The following is a 24,097-nucleotide window of genomic DNA, read 5'->3' on the forward strand; positions in this document are numbered from 1 at the left end:
TTCATTTAATTAATATAGATTAAAGTTTATAAAGATTGAATAACATGAAACGTACTGAAAAAGTGATCTTTACTTCCTGAGTTTCCTTTCCTTCACAAGAATAAGTTTTGTAATGTGAGAATGCCGTGAAAACAGACATGATCTGTGGTAAAGAGCTTACGCCTTACACTCGCTAGAAGTAATAGTGTTCTGTGAACACTGAACATAACCTATCAACGTAAAAACTTCTTTTTATAAATTTTTAAAATTATATTAATTGTTTAATTATCGAAAATATACCTGCAAAGTTTGAATTTATGTAATTAAATTTTCTGCAAATTTAACATGATTCCTCGTGTGACACGAAACGTTTTTAACTTTTTTGAAGTATTAGAAAGAAACATTTTAAAACAATTCTTTGGTCATCCGCCAAAAGGTAATATCCGGAAGTTCGCTAAGTAAACGATAAAAAGTAATCTTTTCGGTTAAAATGTAATATTGTTCATTTTCAGAGCTAGCTCTAGCATATGTGCACGAGAACTCGGTACCACAGCAAAAGAGAGATACACTCAAAGACATAGTTGGTGATGGATTTCTATTAGCAGTACCAAAATTTAGACGAACATTAGAGAAAAGGTTGAAAAGAAAATTTGGATCACCTCAGTATGTATGGAAAATGCTTGTCCCCCAGACGAACATAAAAGTCTGTCAGGATTGTGGTCACTACCATGAAAGGGGAAGACTATGTGGTAATATAACATTTTTAAAACAAAATTACTCTTAACAATATAAATATTATTAATTTAGTATATCTAATAAACAGGTCACTGTTACAAAAAGGTTGAAGCTGAAACAAAAGAAATACAAGAGAAAATAGTAGAAAAACTAGCAAATAAACCAATTGAAAATGATGTTATTGTCTTGTATGATGGTGAAAACTTACCAGATCAGGTATACATACTTTAATATATTCATTATTAAGATTGCAATTGAAATCTAAAAATAAAAGTTTGCAGTGAAACCTACATGACAAACTTAAGAAACTTAAAATAAATCTTTTACTCACACACATACAAATCTATATCATTTTGACTAATTTATTAGTGTGTATTTAATATGCAAAAATATTTTTTGCATGTAATAAAATAATACTATTGAATAATAAACATGGAGCAGACTCTGCTAGCACCAGCATATGGTTCATAGGATTGTCTGTACAATAAAGCACTTTGTAAATATTTGAACCTTAAAAGCCAATTATAAATTATAATTAATTATTATTATAATTATTATTAGGAGTGAAAACAGGTACTGGAGAGATATTATTATAATTCATAACAGACTAAAATGGGTGTCTTAAGTGCAGAAACTGAGTGGACACTACACACATATATAATGTTAATAATATATAATATAATGTTATATCATAACTTAAATTTTCAGCCTAAAGAGTTTTGGCAAGGAAAAAGGATCATAGAAATGAAAAAGGAAAGACCACAATTTTTCAGTAAAAATCTTCTACAAAAAACTACACAGCAACCATCTGAATCTACTGATGTGAAACCTACAGATTTAGCTTAAAAATACAATCAATTACATATATTATAGAATTAAATTAGTCAAGTACAAAGAAGTTTATTTTTTATTAATCATAATGTCACTACTAGATTTACTAATGAACTATAAATTTAGCTTTTAAATTTGCTTAAGATAGATATAAAATTGTCAAATTATAATAATGAATTACATTGCTATGTAACTACATAATGGTGACAAGGTCTGTGACAACAATTATGCTACAATGCATATGGAATGTATGATCACTGATCTTGACTTAACAAAACAAGTTAACGGCCTCTTTCTATACTGATAGTTTTACCTTTGTTGGCATAATTCTAGTATCACCCCTTAAAAACAATTTTATACATCATAATTTATTTATGTAACAGGTTAATATCTGACATTCATAAAAATACATGCTAATTAAATTACATTTTAATACATCACGATTTTATTAGATTAATGCAGCTCAACATTGGAACCATTGTTTTAATACAACAAAGCTTACATAATAGACAATATTAAATAACATTTTCAAATGAGTTATGAATGTCTAAATTTTCTAATGAATCAGTCTCTGTAACACCAATAAAGTGACTCTCTACATGTGACTGGAAGTCTGCAAAGCCTACATCATCTTTGTAAGTTTCACCACACATTGGACAAATTTTATCATAAGTTTCTTGTTTATTTTCGTTGCTTTCTAAACATACTTTATCCAATGTACTATTAATGTCCGAAAAATTGTCAAACAATATGGAATCAGTTTGTGTTGCAAAATTAACTAAATTTTGGATGACTTCAGTTTCCTTGTCTTCCATTTCAATAGGTTTTCCTTTGTTTGTTTTACATGTTAAACACATATAGCCATCTGCAAAAAGTATATTTTATCATGTAAAACAATGTTTTAAAGAACTAATGATTAAGTGTTAATTTTTTTTTTGTTATTCTAAACAGTCAGTATAATATTAGTCTAGTAGAAATCTTTTAGTTGCAGTTTCAATAACAGCAGTTTTGGGGTAAATCTCCAAAGATATGGTTATAAATAATTATAAAAAAACATATTTCAACTTACCACTCAATAAACTTTCTAATCTAGCTATCACACTTCTTAAGTCCTTTTCTTGCTGTGCAACCTCTTTTTTTAATGATTGAAACTTTTCAGCTTGGGTCTGAATCTCTTTTAAAGAATCTGTTGATGGATCTTCCAGGTAATGAAATCCTATAGAATCAAGATTTAGAATACAGTCATCTTCCATTCCTTGAAGTTGTGTCATTTGTTCATACTGATCAACCAATTGAGACTTCTCTTGTAGGAAGCTATTGATTAACTTTAATGAAATTTCTTCTAAACTTGGTTCAGGAAATTTTTCTTGAAATTGTGCAGTTTTAGGATTGCTTTGAATATATGTATTAGTACGAACTAATGGTTGCTTTGTGTATTCTTTTTTTTCTGGTCCTTTCAATGTAGCAATTTTAGTCCACAGGTTTTTATTTTCACAAGAAACCATGAATACGTGATGTAATAATTGCGATTTTTGTTTGTTTAATTCAGCAATTTTTTCTTGTAATGCACACTTCTCATCATCTCTAATTGGTGTATATGATGCATTTTCAGTGACTTTAGTTATATCAAGTTTCAGTTTTATATTGTCACTTTCCAATGAATTTATTCTTCTTTGGAGAAGTAAGCACCTGTCTCGCATCGCATGAAGGGCTAGTTCGTGAACACTGATGTTATTATAGTCGCCTTTCAAGGTGGTCTGATAAGTTGAATCATTATTAAAGCTTACAATAGATGACGACTCCATGCTAAAATCTAATAAATATTATCAAGAGGTAAATTTTCGTAAATTAGCTTTGAAATTAATAAATATTTATACTTCTATTAGCCCGTCGCATCCAGTCGTGAAACTTTTGGAGTACCAAATATAAACATTTATTGTTTAGTTGTTTGTATAACGCAAAGGTCTCGTTGTGGGTTAGGTCAACTAAAATTTATTCTAATTTTGTTTATATACTATATATTTGGTAATTAATTAATAAATAAATTATAAATATAAATTCAATTATAACTTTGTGCAAAGCAAATATTGACTAAAACTTGTGAGTTATGACAACTGACAAATGACATGAATGAAATAATGAGTAATAGGGATGCTCGATGATAATCGATGTTGAAAGCAAAAATATCGTAACATCAATAGACCACAAGCCCATGAACAAAAAATACCTGTGAAATGACCCAACCTGAATTACGCTTAGAAGGCTGTTACTATATCTGAAAATAGCTCTGAGCACTATGCCGTCATTTCTGAGCGGTACATGTGAGTACGTGAGTAAATGGACTTTCTCAGGTACAATGGGGGAATTTCGACTAATTATTAATGTACGGCTTTGTTATAAGTATATAGATGATTAAAAATAAATGTCGAAAAACCTAGTGCCGTACAAAAGTGATGGTGCCGGAAGACGGCGCAAATTTTTAATTCGACGACAGTTGCAGAAGCAATATAGGTCATTTATTACTGTACGGCATTTGTGTCATTCTTTTTGGACACATATACAGATACTTTACCCGTAAACGCCGTACATATTTCCAGCGGAGCGGTCGAAAGCCAAGGGTCGGAACCCTACCCCTACACCCATATACCCTAAGGTCATTGTAAAATGTACGGCAACATGTTCAAAATATTATTTAACACGGACAATAATGTTTTATAATTATGCCGTCCAAATATTATAGTTAATATTTGTGTAATTAAATATTTATCGAAATTTCAGGATTTACCAAGTTCTTACTGCTGTAAGATCAGAGAATAATGTACGGCAACTTGTTTTTTTACATAATGTTACTAAATATTACCGTTGTACATTATAGCCGTTCATTATAAATGGTAACAAATAAAAATATTATGCTAAAAAGTATATGAAATTTCCGAAATTTAGATGACTTTTCAAATGCTCCTAGAGTAATATGGGGAGTAATATTTTCAAAGATTATTGTTATTTTATATGTAACAAATATAAATAAACAAAAAAAACCAGATGCCGTACATTTTACTCCAGATTATTCTTTACAGCTGATAAAAACTTCGACGACGTTTGAGGTGTCCCTTAAGGTCATTAATAACTGTACATATCTGAGTATACTACCATAAGGCTGTAAAGTATATTTACAGCCTTATCGTACCAGCAGAGAGAGGTAAAGGAAAAATATTTTTAACAAAAATATATATAATACAGGGCGTCCCAAAGTTATGAGACATGAAGGAAAAGTACCTTAAATATCGCAGATAGGGTATTTTACTAAAAGAAGACTTTATGTTATTTATAAAAGTTAGTAATTCTGCATTCAAAGATTTTTTAAAAACTACTTGCCTCGTCTGGAAATCGAACCGGCTTAAATTAAAAAAAAACACCCCTACTTTTATGATGCCAATCGAAACAATGGCCAAAACCTTATAACTTTTCTAAAGTAACAGACTCGTAGGGGATTTTTTTTAGGCCGAATACGATAGATAATGTTTTTAATTTGATTAAAAAGATATATTCACGCTGTTCCTTTCTTTTAAAATACTATGTTACTTAAGAAGAGTTATTAGTTTAAGGCCATTCTTTCGATTGGCATCATAAAAGTAGGGGTGTTTTTTTTACATTTAAGTCAGTTCGATTCCCAGACGAGGCAAGTAATTTTTAAAAAATCTTTGAATGCAGAATTATTAACTTTTAAAAATAACATAAAGTCTTCTTTTAGTAAAATACCCTATCTACGATATTTAAGGTACTTTCCCTTCATTTCCCATAACTTTGGGACGCCCTGTATTGGTAGGCGGTGGTAGCGGACTATCGAAAGTGTACGGCATTTATCTTTTATTGAAGATTGTCTAAAGTATTAATAACCTGTGTTATTGCCGTACAGATACAAGTCACCGGAAAATGACTCTTTTCTGAGAAAAGTAATTTACCCCATACACCTATGTGTTCCACAAAAAATGTACGGCATGCTGGAAAATGTTATCTATTTGTGAAGTACTCTCAAGATCATTTAATTTTATGTTGATTCATATCATCATCACCTATATGCTAATCAGACATATGTTGCGACCCTTGGCTTTCGACCGCTCCGCTGGGAATATGTACGGCGTTTACGGGTAAAGTATCTGTATATGTGTCCAAAAGGAATCACACAAATGCCGTACAGTAATAAATGACCTATATTGCTTCTGCAACTGTCGTCGAATTAAAAATTTGCACCGACTTCCGGCACCATCACTTTTGTACGGCACTAGGTTTTTCGACATTTATTTTTAATCATCTATATACTTATAACAAAGCCGTACATTAATAATTAGTCGAAATTCCCCCATTGTACATGAGAAAGTCCATTCACTCACGTACTCACATGTACCGCTCAGAAATGACGGCATAGTGCTCAGAGCTATTTTCAGATATAGTAACAGCCTTCTAAGAGTAATTCACGTTGGGTCATTTCACAGGTATTTTTTGTTCATGGGCTTGTGGTCTACAATGTTAACTCACGGACAATGCAACTAACGAAACAAATTATGTCTTCTATGAATGCATCCACAAAGCAGGTATGGGATGTTCTATCTTATAATAAATCATAACCCATATTTAACTTTGTTCATTGGTTTATTCTTCACAAAACTAGAGTCATTAATTTATATTCTTATAGAAAAACCCATGGGAAAAATATACATATTTCACTCCTCTGAAGTCTGTCTTGAGTGACATTCGTTTTCTTCTTTTATTAACCGCCGGTATTTGTGTTGCCACATACATCAAAATATGAAAGAAAATACTACACAAACGCTACACCACCCCCCTACGGAGACAGAAAAACTAAGGCGAAAAATTATAGTATATAACAATAAAATAAAATAAAAACTTAAAATATTTGACATTACAAAGAAAAACTTAATATTTACAAATCTAACCTAGTCTTAAATCTAACCGTTCTGCCTGACCTGGTAACAACAGGATTAGGGGCAGAAACGGGAGGAATATTTTCCACAGTAGGCGAGAGTAATGACGGCAACGCAGGACCAGCGAGTACAAAGCTAGGTGTGCGAGCTGAAGGAAAAACAAAATGCTCGACGAACGCTGGTTTAACGCGATCCACACTTACAGTTACGTCCTTCCCCTTTAAATCGATGTTCAGGGTTTTACCATCAATGGCGGGTCTGATATCAGTTGTGAATTGCGAAATAAATGAAAGCTGGTTGAGCTGTGCGGGAGCCAATTTCTCTTGACGCTGTACGAAAGCGTACAGCAATGGTTTGTGGTCTGTAAAAATTGTTGCATGTTGCACCTCGAGAATGTGACGGAAATGCTGTACACTTTCGTACACCGCCAGAAGTTCGCGATGGTAGGCAGGCCACTGCGACTGTTTGGGAGTCAGTTTCTTGCTGAAAAATGACAGAGGGCACCATTGTCCATTGATCAACTGCTGTAAACAGGCGCCGATGTGCATGCTAGAAGCATCTGTAAAAAGACCCAAAGGTGCATCATTTACTGGATGTGTAAGTAGCGTGGCGTCTGATAAACTTTTCTTGCAGTCTTCGAAAACTCTCAACAGCTCGGGCGTCCATGGATACGGTTTGGAGCCTTTGCCATTGATCTCGACTAAAGCGTCTACTAACTGCGCTTGAAACTTGGCGGCATGAGGGATGAAACGGCGATAAAAATTAATCATACCGAGAAAACGCCTCACGCCTTGCACGGTGTCAGGAGGGGGAAAATCTAATAGCTTTTGAACGCGGTCCAGAGGAGGCCGCGTACCATTAGCGTTAATGAGATATCCGAGAAATACAACCTCGCTGGCACCAAGAATGCACTTAGATGGATTGATCACCACCCCGTACTCTTGTAGGCGCTTAAAAAGGACGCGCAGATGCTCTCTGTGGCTGCTCTCGTCCACTGAAAAAACAAGCACGTCATCGATATAAGGAAAGCAGAAATCGAGACCCCGCGTGACTTCGTCGATAAAACGCTGGAAGGTTTGGCCAGCATTGCGCAACCCAAAGGTCATGAAAGGAAACTCGAAGAGGCCAAACGGGGTAACGATGGCGGTCTTCGCGATATCTTCTTCAAAAATGGGGATTTGATGGTACGCTTTCACTAAGTCAATAGTGCTGAAAATAGTAGCTCCAGCGAGGCTGCAGGCGAAATCATTGATATGACGAACGGGGGTATCTATCTGGTATGGTCCTAGCGTTTAATGCGCGATAATCGCCACAAGGACGCCATGTATTGTCTTTTTTGGGTGTCATGTGCAATGGTGACGACCAAGCGCTTTTAGAGGGTCTTGCTGTGCCGCATTAAACCATGTCTTCAAATTCTTTTTTGGCAGCAGTAAGTTTTTGAGGTGCCAGGCGACGGGGACGACACGACACAGGAGGACCATCAATAGTTTTAATATAATGCACGGTGCTGTGCTTGATGATTCTAGGTAGACCAGGTAGACGCGTGACATCAGGAAACTCAGTAAGTATGTGTGTTAAACTAGAGTTATTAGAAATAACGGTCTTGACACTGGATTGACTGGAGGATGCAATGGAAGTGGGGATAGATAACCCAGTGCTACCATCTAAGAGACATTTGCTTCGGCAGTCCGGTAATAAATTATAATGACTTAAAAAATCGGAGCCGATAATCGGTGTGTCAACATCCGCAATAACAAAATTCCAGTGGAAATCCCTGCGTAAACCTAGGTTAAGATGCAAAGATATGTTGCCATAGGTTTTAATAGAACTCCCATTCGCAGCGCTTAGATCAAAATCTGCAGAAGCACGACGGTTTTTTGCAAGACGCTTTGGAAAACAACAGAGATCCGAGCCAGTATCAACTAGATACTGGAGTTTCGAATGTTTATCTGTAACAAAAATACGGCGGCTTTGATGAGAACAATCAGTCGCCGCGTCTACTGACTGTGTTTCCTGTTTTCCGACGGCGAGGTGTCGGGTTGCCAGTTGCAGGGTTTGGTACATTTGGTTGCCCTGCTATTGAACCTTCTATGGTACCAACACATATCTGGATTTCTAGGTGAGGCACCGCGAGAACGCTGTCTAGATATTGATTTGCTGCGTGAGCGACCGCGAGGATGCGAGTTGGTAAGAGATGCAACTTGCTTGCTTAAGTTTGATAGTATTTCCCCATTAAAGACTGAGCTTGAGTTTGATAGTATTTACCCATTAAAGACTGTAAAGTGCAACAAAAAAATCAAGTTTGATGACTGGGCCACGAGTGGTATTTTTAAGAGTAGGAATAGGCTTTATGAATTATATGCATTAAGAAAATATAATCACAACGCAGTGTTTATGGAATATGTCAGAAATTATTCCAAAACTTTTAGAAAAGTTTGCAAATATACAAAAGCATTGCATATACGTGAGAAAATTAAGAATTCAAGTAATAAAATCAAAACTACTTGGAATGTTATAAATCGAGAAACAGGAAACATTAAATCCCGTAATAATTCATTCTTTTTAAAGGTAGATGATAAGATTATTGTTGAAAGCTCAGAGATTGCTGGTATTTTTGAAGATTTCTTTACAAACATACCTGTAATTACTACATTTTCTCTAAATTCCTCTCCCAAAGAGGCTATTAGTTTTCTTAAAAGTCACGTACCGGAATGCAAAATAAATTTTCAGTTTAAGCACGTTAGCGCTGGTGATGTAGTTAAAACTTTTAAATCTTTAAAATTAAAACATTCTGGAGACTTGTGGGATGTTTCTGTACGTATTATTAAGGATATTATAGATATTATTGCCCCAGATCTTGCGTATATTTTTAACAATTGTATTGATGAAGGAAGTTTCCCAGATTTAATGAAGCATAGTAAAATAATACCTTTATTTAAATCTGGATGCAGGACAGATCCTACTAATTTTAGACCCATCTCAATATTGCCAACTTTAAGTAAAGTTTTTGAAAAAATTATACTAGAACAATTAATTACATTCTTTAATACAAACAGTCTTCTACACAACGCACAATACGGTTTTACTAAAGGTCGCTCCACTACCGATGCTGGAATAGCTCTGTTACGACATATATTTGATGCATGGGAGAAAACTCAAAATGTACTGGGAGTTTTCTGCGATTTGTCCAAGGCGTTTGATTGTGTTGATCATGAGACTCTGCTTTGCAAACTTGACCACTATGGTATAAAAAATGTAGCTCTTAACTTAATAACCTCTTACCTAAGTTGTCGAACTCATAAAGTTGATATAAATGGAACTAAATCTTCGGGATCACACATTAAAATGGGAGTCCCGCAAGGATCAATATTGGGACCATTTTTATTTCATATATATATTAACGATTTGCCTTCTTATGCAAAGCCATTATGTGATATTGTATTGTTTGCTGATGACATGTCCTTGATTTTTAAAGTAAATAGATATAAGACAAATTTTGATGATGTGAACAATGCACTTTCTGAAATAGTGTGCTGGTTTTCTGCAAATAATTTACAATTAAATGCCACAAAAACAAAATGCATAAGATTTACTTTACCTAATGTTAAAACTACAACTATAGAGCTTAAATTGAACAATGAAAAACTAAATTTAGTTGATTCTACGGTATTTCTAGGCATTACAATAGACCAAAAACTTCAATGGAGTCAGCATATCACTAAACTTTCTGACAAGCTTAGTTCTGCGGCATACGCTATTAGGAAAATTAGGCAACTCACAGACGAGGAAACTGCCAGAATAGTATATTTTAGTTACTTTCACAGCGTTATGTCGTATGGAATTCTTTTATGGGGCAAAGCAGCAGATATACAATCTATTTTTATCTTGCAAAAACGTGCTATTAGGTCAATTTATTGCTTGAAACCAGGCACTTCACTTAGAAATTTGTTCAAGAAAATCGATATTTTGACGGTACCTTCCCAATATATTTACAACTGTATCATTTTTGTGCGTAGTAATATTAGTTCTCTTTTAAAGAACAGCGACATTCACAATAGGAATACAAGAAATAAGGGAAAACTTTTCCAGCCGTCTTACAGGTTGCAGAAAATAAATACTTCATTTATGGGCCTAAGTATACGCTGCTATAACATGATTCCTAGTGAAATATTGGAACTGCCTTTAAACAGATTCAAAACACATATAAAAAAAACCTTAATGTGTAAAGGTTACTACACAGTCAATGACTACCTGGAAGATAAAAACGCTTGGCAATAGTTCTAATTATATTCTTATAATTTGATTTGTTGATGTTTTGTTTGTTTTGTTGTTATCTTTGAAGTGTTATGAATATGTGTGTAATGGTGAATGTGGTAAATCACAGAACAGATTTTTTTTTTACTTATGTAACTTTAATGACGTTGTGGTTTATGACATTTTCCTTTGAATAATTGTAATGTAAAGGGAGGGCAAAACTTGCTGAGTTTCTTGCCCGTTCTTCTCAGAACAAGGCCTCCTGGTAGTTTTGCGAATGGATGGCGTAGCCCTGCTCTTTCGTGAATTTTGTAAACGTTGTTGACATTCATAAGCATGCTCTAAGAAGCATCTAAATTGAATAAACGTATTTTGATTTTGATTTGATTTTGATTTAAATCTTCCACTGTCTTTACTAAAGAATCCAGTACCGATGGTGCAGGCGCTGGCATCGCACAGGAGTACACCTGGTGGCTGGGTCCTGATATCTCTGTGATCTTGTCTGCGAGGTCTGCTATTTTGTCCAGACTGAGTTCAGTTTGCGAAGCTAAAATAGCCTGAATATTTTGAGGAAGACGGCGCATCGCACAGGAGTTCACCTGGTGGCTGGGTCCTGATATCTCTGTGATCTTGTCTGCGAGGTCTGCTATTTTGTCCAGACTGAGTTCAGTTTGCGAAGCTAAAATAGCCTGAATATTTTGAGGAAGACGGCGCATCCAAAGCTGGCGCAAAATATTTTCATCTGTAAGGGTGTTACCCGCTAACGAACGCAGATGACGCAGAAACTGTGATGGTCGCCTGTCTCCAAGCTCCTCTACACTAATAAGCTGGCGTACCCGCTGTTCCTCTGACATTGAAAGACGCCGTACTAACTCATCTTTTACCTTTTTATACCGTTGGCCTATGGGTGGGGGTCTGGTAATGATATCCTCAATCTCCCCAGCTAACTTTTGGTCTAATCTACCTATTACATAATTATAATTGGTATTATCACCAACAATACCCGCTATATCAAACTGAGCTTCTACCTGCCCAAACCATACTGCTGGTTTGTCAGGCCAGAAAGGTGGTAACTTGACAGCTACCTTCCACACCACTTGCTCTTCAGACTTGAGTGTTGATTCTGATGTAGATCCAATATCAGTCAGTTTCTGCTGAATAGCTGCATTCTCCAGTGTCAGCTGTTGTAATCGCTGTTCTAATTCCCTATCAGCCATTATACCACACGACCAAGCAAGATGATATAATAAAAAAAATTGTAGCTGTGAGAGAGGTGCAGTGGCAGATCACACGGTTAGTATACAGGTAAGCTAAACAGTAAACATATAAGTTGTCATATCAAATAGATATAAATATAACAAATAACAATACCTATATGCACAATAATTTAGTTGAAGCGTTTTGTAAATGCGACAAATGACTCGTGAAAGGAAAAACCATCCAGACGATCGCGCTGCTGGCGCACCTGGCCCTGGAGCGACACGATTGGGGGCCGCACCTCGTCGTTGCGCCCTCGTCGCTCGTGCTCAACTGGGAGTGCGAGTCCAAAAAGTGGTCACGTCACGTCGGAAACTTCACATCACGTCGGGGTCACCAATTATGGGATGTTCTATCTTATAATAAATCATAACCCATATTTAACTTTGTTCATTGGTTTATTCTTCACAAAACTAGAGTCATTAATTTATATTCTTATAGAAAAACCCATGGAAAAAATATACATATTTCACTCCTCTGAAGTCTGTCTTGAGTGACATTCGTTTTCTTCTTTTATTAACCGCCGGTATTTGTGTTGCCACATACATCAAAATATGAAAGAAAATACTACACAAACGCTACACAGGTTTATTAAAATTTTAAACACGTATTCATTCACTGCACACCGGTCGTTCCCTTCGTTCGGTCTTCGTTGTCTCACTCATTCTTATCAATATCTCTCACACTTCCTCACTACTCTTTATCAACAAAGAAATAGATTAAAAGGTTCTTCTTTATTAAAATTACTATTCATTTAGTCAGTTGATAAAAATATCGGAATATGTAATAATTTGTTCTGCTCTTAATAAATTAAGAACCATTTTATTGAAGTTTTTCTAATATCGAGGACCACAAAAAATTCAAGAAGTTGAGTAATTATAATCTTTACTTTATCTCTACTTGATCTGTGATGTCTGTCAATAACATCGCACGATAGAACCACTGCATTGAAAAAGCGCGGGAAACTTCGTTCATGGTAGACGTATTTTTCACGGTGGTGAATATTTAATTTAATTTTACTAGTTAAAACGCAGAGGATAAGCTGGTAGTTTTAATTTTTGTATTATATGTAATCTTTATATCATATTTGTGTATAGTGTCATCGTGTAGTCGGTAAGTTTTTGTAATTTCTGTAAATACTTATTGTATGAACAAGCCCTTGATGGAGGGATGATGGCCTTGTTGGCTTGAATCTCCCTGTGGGATTAAATGTATCTGTTGGTTCACAAGATGAATTTGACAAAATGGATACCGATTGTTCGGTATCATCTCAAACAGGTGAAGGAAGTCGTAAACGAACACGTTATTTGCGCCTTTGTCGGCAATGTACGAAAATTAAGAAAAAGAAAGGTAGTGGTTCTAGCGGTGATTACTGTCAGTGCGAAAGCTTATGCAATGTAGAAGATGAGTCAATTTTAATTAAAAAGGTTACTTCAAAACCTATATCTCAATCCACGTCATCTCCACACTTGCAAAATAATAATAATTCACATAGCACATCCTCTCGACCATCAACATCTTACACGGAAAATTCAAATATCTCTCAAGACTCTAACACGGGAAATTCAAACAACACCACAGCTTCAGTAACCAATACGGACCCCCGTTCGATTGGCCGTACTGAATATGTTTCTACCGATGTTTCCCCTTATTTAATACATGTTCAACGTATTCAAAGTTCACCTGACGACGGGACCATTCTCCATCCAATAACATTTGGCAATTTTTTAAAGCAGAACAAATTTAATAATATTATTCCCGGAAGTGTAAAGCGTATAGGAAGAAACAGGTGCGTAGTTGGCTTTTCCGATTATAAAGACGCCAATAATTTTCTTAACTGCAATCTTTTGGAAACGAAAAAGTTAAAAGCCTTCATTCCCACTTTCAGCATAACAAGAATGGGTCTAGTTCGCGGGGTCCCTGTAGATTGGAGTGAAGAGGAAGTTCAACAAAATGTATCCGTACCTATAGGCTGCGGCAAAATACTTAAAATAAGACGTTTGAATCGCAAGGTAAAAATTAATGACTCGGTTTCTTGGAAACCCTCTGAATCAGTTGTAATAACATTTGATGGGCAAGTTTTACCAAAAAGGATTTTCATGTGCTATAATGCTCTTCCAGTAGAAATATATATTTATCCTACCATACAATGCTATAAATGCTGCCGTTATGGTCATACCAAAGTTCAATGTCGTTCTAAGACTCCAATATGTTAAAACTGTGGAGGTCAACATGCAGGTGTATCATGTGACAGGTCAGATAGAGATCCTCTGTACTGTGTAATGTGTGAAGTCGAAGGGTCCCATTCAGCGATAGATAAGTCATGTCCAGAATTTGTGAGACAGACAGAAATCAAAGTTAAAATGGCTCAGAGCTGCATGTCTTATGCCGAAGCCAGTAAATATTTTTCTTCTGTTAAGCCTTCATACGCAGATGCATTAAGTTCAACAATTCCGGAAGTACCAAAGCCCGTATATTCTTCCGCAGCGAAGTCTGTATCTCGTAATAATTCTACTAATGCCTCATATAAAAAGACAATATTCTTAAAACCTCGCTCTCCTCCTAAACCACAACATGGTTATGATAGTGTTGCTCATAATAATATATTAAAAGACTTCCAAGTTTCAGAGCCTAAAAATGGCAGTGCTCTGGTTGATCACAAAAATAAAGAAGAAGAAAAGTCTGATGTCTTAGAAATGATACTAGCATTATTAACTACTTTAATAAACTCAAACTTACTGAAACCGTCCCACGTTGCCTCTATTAATGAAAAAATATACCTGCTTGCGTGATGATAGATTTGATGGCCATGGTGGCGTAGCATTACTTGTCAAGAACTCAATTAATTTTTCTGAAATAGCGTTTTCTTCATTTATCTCTAATGATGCCATTAATATTGTCGGCATAAAAATTGATAATATTTCTATAGTCTCCATTTACCTAGCTCGTTCCTCTTTTGTAATTCTCAATAGCGTTAATAATTTACTTTCTTCACTTAGTCGTCCATTCCTTCTATTGGGTGACTTTAACTCTCATCACCAAATGTTTGGTTGTGGCACTACTGACTCCAATGGTGTACGTTTAGTTGAAATATTAGATTTACATAATTTGTGTTTACTTAATACTGGCTCACCAACCAGACGTACAAAGCCTAATGAAAAGCTTAGCGCGGTTGACTTATCAATTTGTACTCCAGATCTTGCTTCTTCTCGTTCTTGGTACACTTCAACATCTACTTTTGGCAGTGATCATTTCCCGATTATCATATCCTCACATATTAGACGCTCTCCTTATCAAAAACGACAACCTCGTGTGAAATATAAATTAAATAATGCTGATTGGCTTGCATTTAAAATCCTTGTCGAATCTAAAATAAATGATTTGCCTGAATTAGTTAGCGGTGGTGAGACCAATTCTTCTAAAGCTTTGGCTACATGTTTAATAGAATCTGCCGATCAGATTTTTTCTGTCAAACGAAATCCGTCTAATAAGATTCGTTTTCCTCCATGGTGGGATAGAGAATGTATGGTTGCTGTAAGTAGAAGAAAGGAAGCTGAGAGAGTCTATGCTGAGGACATGTCCAATGAAAATTTAGATATTCTCAATGAAGTTATTAGTACCACACGTAAATTCCTCAGAGATAAAAAGCAGGCAGGCTGGAAATTTTTTTTTACTTCATTATCTCCTTCTACGTGCCCTTCAGAAGTTTGGACAAGTATCAAACGTTTTCGATCTGCTTTCAAAGAATCTTTATCATCGTCTTCACTTCCCCCTTTTTTAACAAATGCCTTTTTAGACAGATTAGGTCCTCCATCAGCTGCTGAATCGATCTACTTTCCTTTGGAATCGTCTTTGACAGATGACTCTTCCTCTTTAAACTCTTCTTTTTCATTACATGAATTGAAAGGTGTGCTTTCACATGTTAAAGATTCATCTCCTGGTCAGGGCGGTATTATGTACTCATTTTTATCTCATCTTGGTGATACTGCCTTAATGTATTTTTTAAATTTAATAAACTCCGTCATGGTCACAGGTAATATTCATGAAACATGGAAGTCTCAAGAAGTTATAGCGATTAAAAAACCTAACAAACCTACCAATGATGTTGTCTCATATAGGCCTATTGCGCTGTCCTCCGTTTTAACTAAAATTGCTGAACATCTTGTGAAGAATCGTTTGGAATGGTTTATAGAAAACAATAATTTAATAGCCAATAGTCAATACGGTTTCCGGAAGTCAAAATCTACAATAGACAATTTAGCTATATTAACCACAGATATTCGCATAGCTTTTTCGCGTGATGAAGATAATATTGTAGCTGCCTTTTTGGACATTTTTGCCGCCTATGATAATGTGAACATTTCTATTCTACAACGAAAATTATTAGAGCTACAGGTTCCTACGTTATTAATATGTTTTATCATCAATTTACTATCCTGCAGATACATATCATTAATCCTTCAGAAAGATAATAATAGTACCGAGTTAAAGCGTACAGTTTTTAAAGGCCTTCCCCAAGGTTCGGTACTAAGCCCACTTTTATATAATATTTACACATATGATTTAGAATTATCTATAAATTCCCATATAAATGTGCTACAATATGCAGATGATCTTCTTTTTTCTGGTGAATGGTTCTTAGAGGTTAAAAGTTGTAAAACTGTCACTTCTGTCATTTCCAGAATGCGTTTAGGACATGTCTGTACACCTCATCATTTAGCAAGGCTTCGTATTGTTGATAGTAATATTTGTGAGTGTGGAGAAGATATTGGTGACCTCGACCATATTTTCTTTTCTTGTTCCCAATATGACCGGACCTCCTTTCTGAATTCCTTACAATCACTACATGTTCCGTTTCCGACTAAAATCTCCTGCCTTTTGCTTTATCCTTTATTGTATTATAATGTATTATCTTCTTTCATAATCTATAATAATATTAAGATGTAATATGTTTGTGTACATATTTTGTTTTTAACCAGCTTATCCCTTTATTTCCTTTTGATATCTTTGTTTATTTTTTCTCGCGTGTAGTTTCCCAACCTTTTACTTGAAACTGGCATAAAGTCAAAAGTCAAAACTATTGCCATAATATAAAAAAAAAAAAACCACTGCATTGAGCATTCACACTCACAGCAGGGGGGGTCAACTTTGTATGGGAGAAATAAAATACCTATTTGGGCAGTTATTGCCAGTGTCAAGATATAAACATTCATGCTTAAATAAATTTTCTAATAGCAACATTGTCCTAGAACCTAGAAATTTAGAAAACCAACATGGCGAATTTACATCAAGCCTCAAGGTTGGTGTTGTCGGTGTTGTTGTGGGCTGTGGCCCGAAATTTTGTTTTTCCATGCTATTTCGTCATTTTCCCAAACTACGAACGTCGAGTTGAGTTTTTATTCCTCCGTTTATGTTTTGTGCCCGTTTTGAGATAGTGACTCTAGTGCTACACAGTGAATACGAGATAGTGACTCTTGAAATCAGAAAATGTCGGTCGCTAAAGAAAACCGAAAAGAAGACAGTCGCAGGTGTTCGAAGTGTGGCAAATCCACGGCAAAGGAAAACGTTTCTTTGTTTCGTTTTCCAAATCCCGGAGTTCGGAATCTTTTGCGGTACGTACTAAACTAATTAACTTCTTAGTTAACATCACATCAAATCGATTGACAGTATTTTTGCATTCCCCAAGAAAGCAGTCAACAACGTTTGGTCTTTGTTACAACTGTCAAATTGTCGTGGTTAAAATACAATGTAGTTCAAGTTCTAGTCGATAGAACCTACGCCTTGAATTTGACAAGAAGAATTACGTGCTTCTTACTCCTTACCTTTGATATCTACTACAATTATGCCCGTTTATTTTCAGCTGCACCCTGTGGGCAAAATACCTTTTTCCCTCGGATGAACAGCACACTTCAATAGCTTTTCAAAAAAAGCTGTATGCTGAGCACAGAATGCTGTGCCAAAATCACTTCCACGAAGGTGATTTTACAGATGGCACTAAAGAATCATTACTAAGAACTGCAGTTCCGCATGAGGTAAGTTGTGAACTTTACTCACCATTGTATTTAATTTAACCAAAATTTGTTATAATTTAAACATAGTGAGTAATAGTTTGAACTATGTAGGCCTACCTACATAAACCTAAAAACATTACGATAGTAAATGAGGACTGTGACTTGATTTATTCTTGTAATTACAGATTAGACCTGTATTCATTCCTGCACTAACATTGCCCGAGAATCTGCAGCCAGGCCCTTCATTGTAGAGAAGAAACTTCTCATTTGAATTACCTAGGTAATACAAAATTATGTTGATTTCGTGTCCAAATAATTATAAGAATCCATCTAAGTGAAATAAATAATAATTCAATGAGAAAACGTTTTTGTTTTATTTCAAGATCATTTGTTAAATATCTAGTGTTCTTTTGGATGCATAGGCCATTTCATTTGTAAGAAAACTCATTCATTTGAGTTTCCTTACAAATGAAATGGCCTATGCATCCGAAATTAATAAATTTCTGGGGAACCTAGACCTGCTGGCAATTCAAATTTTTGCCGCCAGATATTCAAATATTGCCGCTACATGTAGTTTTGGGTGGGTTGATAATAGGTGGCGATACATTCGCGTATCCTAAAATCTGTGTTCCTAGTCGTCGTTCTTCCTTTAGGTAATTGTGTTCTGTGACTCACAGTCACAACTCACAGAATACCTTATTATTAGATTGCAGTTCATCTGTAGACTGCACATAAATTTATTATTTAAAAATTAGTATTTTTTTTTAATTAATATTTTTTGTTTATATTCTGCAAATTTTTAGTTCCACAGTGGTTTTTATCTAATGCATATTGAAATTTAAACAGCAAACTTAGTTCTACTTCTTAAATAAGTTACAAAAAAATAGAATTCTTAATTTCAATATGACTTACACCATTCCACTTATAAAATTTGTCGCATTTTTGGTAAGTATTTTCATTTTCCATATAATAGTATAGTATTATATATAATGTTAATTAGGTTCTATTTGTTACTTTCAGGATTTGCTTGCAGTTGGACTAATTATGCCTTTAATTCCTAGTCATGTGCGACAACTGGGTGCAAGTCATATTTATGTAGGCATTTTGGGTTCAGTTTATTCTGGATTCCAGTTAGGGTCTGGTCCATTAATTGTAAGTACTTTTAGTAAATATTATTAACCATATAAAATAATTCAGAAAAGATAAGTGTTTTATGAAAGGAGTGTAAAGCTGTGGAAGTAATGAAAATGTTACCACATTTCTAAATATTTAAGTATTATATTCTTGAAGCCTTGTTGTATGTCCAAAAAAATATAAACGATTTTAAAACAAATAGTGACTTTCACCAGTATAATACGGGAAATAGAACTAATTTGTGTGTATGACCAACCAGGCTCCAAAAGATAAACCACTCCTTATATGGAAATTGTATTCGTTTTTACAACAAACTCCCAAGCGAAATTAGAGAATTATCACTAAATAAATTCAAAGCCCTCGTTCAACGAAAATTAATCAACAAAGCTTTTTATAAATTTGAGGACTACTTAAATGATCCTAATCCTTGGGATTGATTTGCTCCAGTTCAAACAATTTGTATGACAATACTTGGCGATTAAAAAGAGTGGCGGAAAGTTTCTTGCCAGTTCTTCTTACCCGCTCTACGCCCTTGACTTGCGAACTGGTAGTAAATGTAAATTCACGATTAATTTAACTTGATGATTCAAAAGTGTACTTGGTTACCCACTTGAATAAAGATATTTTGAGTTTGAGAATTTATATTCGAAATTTATTTATTTTACAGGGCAGTTTAAGTGACTTAAAAGGCTGTAGAAGTATACTTATTTATACTTTAATAGTATGTTCGGGTGCATACTTATGTATGGCATTCACAACCTCAATAGCAATCATTATTCTTTTGCGAGCTGTTTTGGGTATGATGCTTTAAAAAAATTTATTTAAATATTTATAAAGTTTTTATGTTCAGCTAAAATGTGTAACTAGATTGCAAGTCAAGTTGGCAACTTCAAGGTCAGACAATGCAATTAGCATACTTGTTGATAAAATTGTATAAATTAATTACTTGAACAGTTTTATGAGTTACTCTATTTTACATGGAAGTAATGACCATTTTGAAATATTATGTAGGTGTAATGGTTTTAATTTTAACAGGGCTATTTAAACAAACACAGTTGTTGACAAAAGCTTTAGTTCCTGAATATGAAAAGAATGAGAAAAAACAATCAGCTATTTTTGGGAAAATGGCTGCTATATCTGGAATGGGTATTACACTGGGTCCAATAATTGGAGGCCATATTGCTGAAGACTACCCCGAAAATGGATTTTATTACATAGCTGGAGTGGTTGCTTTGTGCTTTATTCTTAATGCAGGTGATAAATGACAAAAAATTATCATTATTATGATATAATATGATTAATTTATATTTAAATTACAATGCCAGTATATTTTTTAGGTTAGGTTATAACAAGTGACAAAAATTTACTACCTTAAATGTTCCCTTATGAATATTAAGAGATGTTTTATTGGTTAACATTCTATAATTAGTGTATTCATAAGGCTCATTACTTAATTATTAAAGCTTAATTTGTTTATTTGGTTTATGTATGCTGTAAATAAATAAATAATTTATGAATTTTCAGTTAGTGTGTATATGCTGCCACAAACAAATATCAAGATGAAAAAGACATCAGAAAAAATACATTCCAATCAAAATATATTCCAATTAATATATAATAACAGTAAGGAGTCTGCTCTAGAATTATCTAAAGTGGACTGGTCACAATACTGGGAGGTGTTTGTGTTTAAGGCTTTATTAGGTTTCGCTATGGGTGTATACTATTCAAATTATGCTTTATATTTAAAAACTCAATATGAATTGTCACCTAAGCATATTGGTTATGTAATATCATTCCAAGGTATAATAGGTGCTGTTTCTAGCTTCTTAATGGGCTACATTAATAGTTATTACCCTAATGATAAGGATTTTAGCCATAGAAATTATCATGTATTTTTACTATTATCTATTTCTATCTTTGGACTTTGTATGTCTTCAAATATAATGTTTTATACAGTATGGCTAATTCCTATGGCCATAGGGAATGCTGTTGGTAGATTAGTAACTCTAGAAATGATCTTGAGGAAAAGTGATAAAGAGCATAAAGGTACATTGATTGGTGCTTCTAATAGTGTAGCTTCTTTATCTGGTGTTTTGTCACCTATGGCTGCAGGACTTATAGGTCAGTATTTAGGTGTTAAATTTGTTATTTATGCATCATTATGCTCAAATGTTATTGCACTGATATTAAGCTATAAATACAAAACTAGACACATTAAAGTGGACTAAGAAATAAATGGAATAAATTTTTTATGTTGATAATGGCATGTTTTTATAATAAAACCCATTTTTAAATATATATATATAACTTTATAACTATTCTTTATGTACAATAATTACCTAAAATAATTTTATGTGTTTAATGCATACTATTTAGTCATCCAGGGATTGCATTTGCTTTTTCCGCATGTCTCTTACGAGTTGGTGGAAAGCTTCTTTGTCCTTAACATTTTCTGGTGGAAGTATTTGCCGTTTAGTGTTTGTAACCCACTCTTCGAAATATGTTGGCTGATTAAAATAGAAAAACAATGCCACCGGGAAAGAAGTATACATAGCCATCCTAGCTACTTCCAGTTTCCAATTACCCATTGCGTATTGATTAAAAATTTACCAAGTCTGTAGTACTAGTGAAAGTAGCACGTTGGTTAATTGTTTTTATTTTTCTATTAATTTATTATTCATTAATCAGTTTCTCAGTTGTACCGAGTTCTGACAATCACAGTATTTATGAAGTATGAACCACAGATGACAGAACACTATTACTTTAGCGAATTGAACAGTCTTATGACAGTCTCTTAAAATATTTTGACAGCTGATCTTGACGTTAGCGATATGCTGCAAGTTTAATTTTGCACAGAATGCCGAAAAATTTAAATTGTACTTATTGGTTTAATACGCAATAATACTTAAAATTAAATTAATAACTTTACTAATTTATCATATGACGATGAACCTTGAAGACCCAACTTTTAGTCGGTGAAATTAATAAATTAAACTAATAATACCACATCCGATTTAAACGCCTTCTCGGTAAAAAAACAATATTTAGATAATAGATATTTTAATAAAAACTGTAAAATTCTTAATAAACTTTTAAATTTGATATAGACCTATGTGTAATTGGTATTCTCAATTATTTTTGCGATCAATTTTTGATAAAATATAAACAGATGTTTCCCCATATTATAGAGCAACCGTGGGTACAATAGGTAGGAATTCAGTATTGGCTTTAAAAATTAAAATTAAACATTTGCCACCCAAAACGCTTCTCTAGGCATGATTCGGGTAATTGTATCACGTATCGTAAAATTCATTATTTAATTATTTATAAGTTATTTTACTCTATAACGCGTTTTAAAGTCATTCTTAAAACAGATTACTCTCAATAAAATTTTATTTTTCATACTGCCTAAAAGCCTTTAATAGGTTCATCTGTTTTATTCTTAATTTTAATTGAATAAAATACTGTTCTATAAAAAAACTACTTCGTTTACTATCATGGCAGTATAGTACTATGAATATCGTTTACTTAACTTTTTAATTTTATTAAAAGCAAAACATTTTAATATTTGTCACAGGTCACTACCATATCAAAAGAAGAATCTTAATAGATAATTCAAAAGAGTAATTTTTGTTTAGACAAATTGTAATGTACAAAAATTTAATAACGTGCAAAATAGGTGCTTAACTGCTTAGGCATTTTGATCGTCACAAGAATTGAATTCCAGCTTCGGTAGGAGCAAGCCTGTGATCATTGCGAACGATATTATGTACCTGTCTGCCCTGCATAGAATTGAGTCTGTAATAACATGAAATAAGGAGTGCATTACGTTTGCATTACCTATCAGATGCCGTGCAGGCGGAACGTGCCGAGTGCTAATGTAAGACCGGCACGATTCCGATTTGTTATCAATGCCATTGAAACCCGTAAGGGCTTTTATGCTTTTCACATTAAAATTAAATAGACGCAGTTCCCCGTTAGCTACGTTAGCGCAAAGTTTTAATTTCATTCTGAAGGTTTAATATTAACAGTTAGATCATTACTAACAACGAGTTTCCTAAGGACACTTAGAATTACACTAATTACAATTGAAATAATGACACAATTCAGCCTTAAAGATATTATATGTAATTATAATATAACATGCATATTATGATTGATATTTATTAATAGAGTACCTACTACAACTCTTATGGGCATTGGGAATTGTATATAGTGTATGTAGAAAGTCAAAAATTAATTTGTATTAAAACTTTTCGACACGAACTGTCATTTCCATACAAATTTACATCTACTTCATAGACAATATTATTTTGTTAGTAGACAAGTAGGAGATTAGCCTTCTGTAGCTACGACACGACGTTGATATTGTGTTTATTAGACAATATTTTTGCCTGTTTGCTGACGATGTTTTTATTCACCATACAAGCAAGTGTTATTTGGGCGCAAAGAAAAATCTATTCGTGCTCAATCGGGGTTCGAAGGCACGACCTCCGTGTTGGTAATCGCACCCTTATCCACCCATTACACTTATCAGTCATTGACACTGATGTTTTAGAGCAATTTATCGCGTCATCAGATTGAAATTATTTTCATGTCACGATCGACGTATTCTTTCTCATTACACAAAACATGAGTTGTTGAATTTTAGATATTATATAACAATGATCGTTCGATCGATAATATTGAAATGATGGTCTCTATAACCTATCAATATTATTTGATAGCTTTTTGATCAATGGTACCATGGGCCAGGCTTTTGATATTCAAATTAAGGCGCGGGATCGAAATCGTCATCTCGGTTTATAATGAGCCATGGAGTGACAAACTACCCCTCTTTCATCAACGCCCACTTGATTGTCACTGAGTGTGGGAATCATATTATACATATTCCGACATCAATGATTTAAATTACGTTTGAGAAAGTATTGTAAATGCGCGTTATTAAAGTAC

General features: G+C 34.2%; 4 protein-coding genes and 1 long non-coding RNA gene across 5 annotated transcripts; 3 read left to right on the plus strand and 2 right to left on the minus strand.

The window, feature by feature from the left end:
- The first annotated feature begins 172 nt into the window (after nucleotides 1-172).
- LOC125052993 (39S ribosomal protein L32, mitochondrial) lies at nucleotides 173-1,609 on the plus strand. Its single transcript, XM_047654132.1, has 4 exons — nucleotides 173-415; nucleotides 492-728; nucleotides 803-930; nucleotides 1,423-1,609. Exons 1-4 carry the CDS (start codon nucleotides 325-327, stop codon nucleotides 1,558-1,560), a joined length of 594 nt encoding a protein of 197 aa, XP_047510088.1. The 5' UTR covers nucleotides 173-324; the 3' UTR covers nucleotides 1,561-1,609.
- LOC125052992 (protein spindle-F) lies at nucleotides 1,604-3,652 on the minus strand. Its single transcript, XM_047654130.1, has 2 exons — nucleotides 2,615-3,652; nucleotides 1,604-2,410 (listed from the first exon to the last, which is right to left on the minus strand). Exons 1-2 carry the CDS (start codon nucleotides 3,348-3,350, stop codon nucleotides 2,061-2,063), a joined length of 1,086 nt encoding a protein of 361 aa, XP_047510086.1. The 5' UTR covers nucleotides 3,351-3,652; the 3' UTR covers nucleotides 1,604-2,060.
- A 13,482-nt stretch (nucleotides 3,653-17,134) lies between these two features.
- LOC125052984 lies at nucleotides 17,135-18,296 on the plus strand. The gene is made up of 3 exons (XR_007117516.1): nucleotides 17,135-17,611; nucleotides 17,860-18,031; nucleotides 18,196-18,296. It is a non-coding gene; the product is annotated as an uncharacterized LOC125052984 (long non-coding RNA).
- Nucleotides 18,297-18,687: 391 nt separating this feature from the next.
- Nucleotides 18,688-21,405, plus strand: LOC125052981 (major facilitator superfamily domain-containing protein 9-like). Its single transcript, XM_047654117.1, has 5 exons — nucleotides 18,688-18,955; nucleotides 19,031-19,162; nucleotides 19,812-19,941; nucleotides 20,180-20,398; nucleotides 20,669-21,405. Exons 1-5 carry the CDS (start codon nucleotides 18,914-18,916, stop codon nucleotides 21,370-21,372), a joined length of 1,227 nt encoding a protein of 408 aa, XP_047510073.1. The 5' UTR covers nucleotides 18,688-18,913; the 3' UTR covers nucleotides 21,373-21,405.
- Nucleotides 21,406-21,441: 36 nt separating this feature from the next.
- On the minus strand, nucleotides 21,442-21,878 carry LOC125052983 (protein PET100 homolog, mitochondrial). The gene has a single exon (XM_047654119.1). The coding sequence runs from the start codon at nucleotides 21,730-21,732 to the stop codon at nucleotides 21,517-21,519; it is 216 nt and encodes a 71-aa protein (XP_047510075.1). The 5' UTR covers nucleotides 21,733-21,878; the 3' UTR covers nucleotides 21,442-21,516.
- Nucleotides 21,879-24,097: the final 2,219 nt, after the last annotated feature.

The sequence above is a fragment of the Pieris napi genome, chromosome 10 (genome assembly GCF_905475465.1).
Source record: "Pieris napi chromosome 10, ilPieNapi1.2, whole genome shotgun sequence".
Taxonomy (NCBI): Eukaryota; Metazoa; Arthropoda; class Insecta; order Lepidoptera; family Pieridae; genus Pieris; species Pieris napi.

Coding starts and splice junctions, on each gene's coding strand:
- LOC125052993 (XM_047654132.1), top strand. CDS start 325: ATGATTCCTCGTGTGACACGAAACGTTTTTAACTTTTTTGAAGTATTA. Junction 729..802: donor TGAAAGGGGAAGACTATGTG/GTAATATAACAT, acceptor TCTAATAAACAG/GTCACTGTTACAAAAAGGTT. Junction 931..1,422: donor GTGAAAACTTACCAGATCAG/GTATACATACTT, acceptor TTAAATTTTCAG/CCTAAAGAGTTTTGGCAAGG.
- LOC125052992 (XM_047654130.1), bottom strand. CDS start 3,350: ATGGAGTCGTCATCTATTGTAAGCTTTAATAATGATTCAACTTATCAG. Junction 2,411..2,614: donor ATTAGAAAGTTTATTGAGTG/GTAAGTTGAAAT, acceptor TACTTTTTGCAG/ATGGCTATATGTGTTTAACA.
- LOC125052981 (XM_047654117.1), top strand. CDS start 18,914: ATGACTTACACCATTCCACTTATAAAATTTGTCGCATTTTTG. Junction 18,956..19,030: donor TAAAATTTGTCGCATTTTTG/GTAAGTATTTTC, acceptor TGTTACTTTCAG/GATTTGCTTGCAGTTGGACT. Junction 19,942..20,179: donor TCTTTTGCGAGCTGTTTTGG/GTATGATGCTTT, acceptor TAATTTTAACAG/GGCTATTTAAACAAACACAG.
- LOC125052983 (XM_047654119.1), bottom strand. CDS start 21,732: ATGGGTAATTGGAAACTGGAAGTAGCTAGGATGGCTATGTATACTTCT.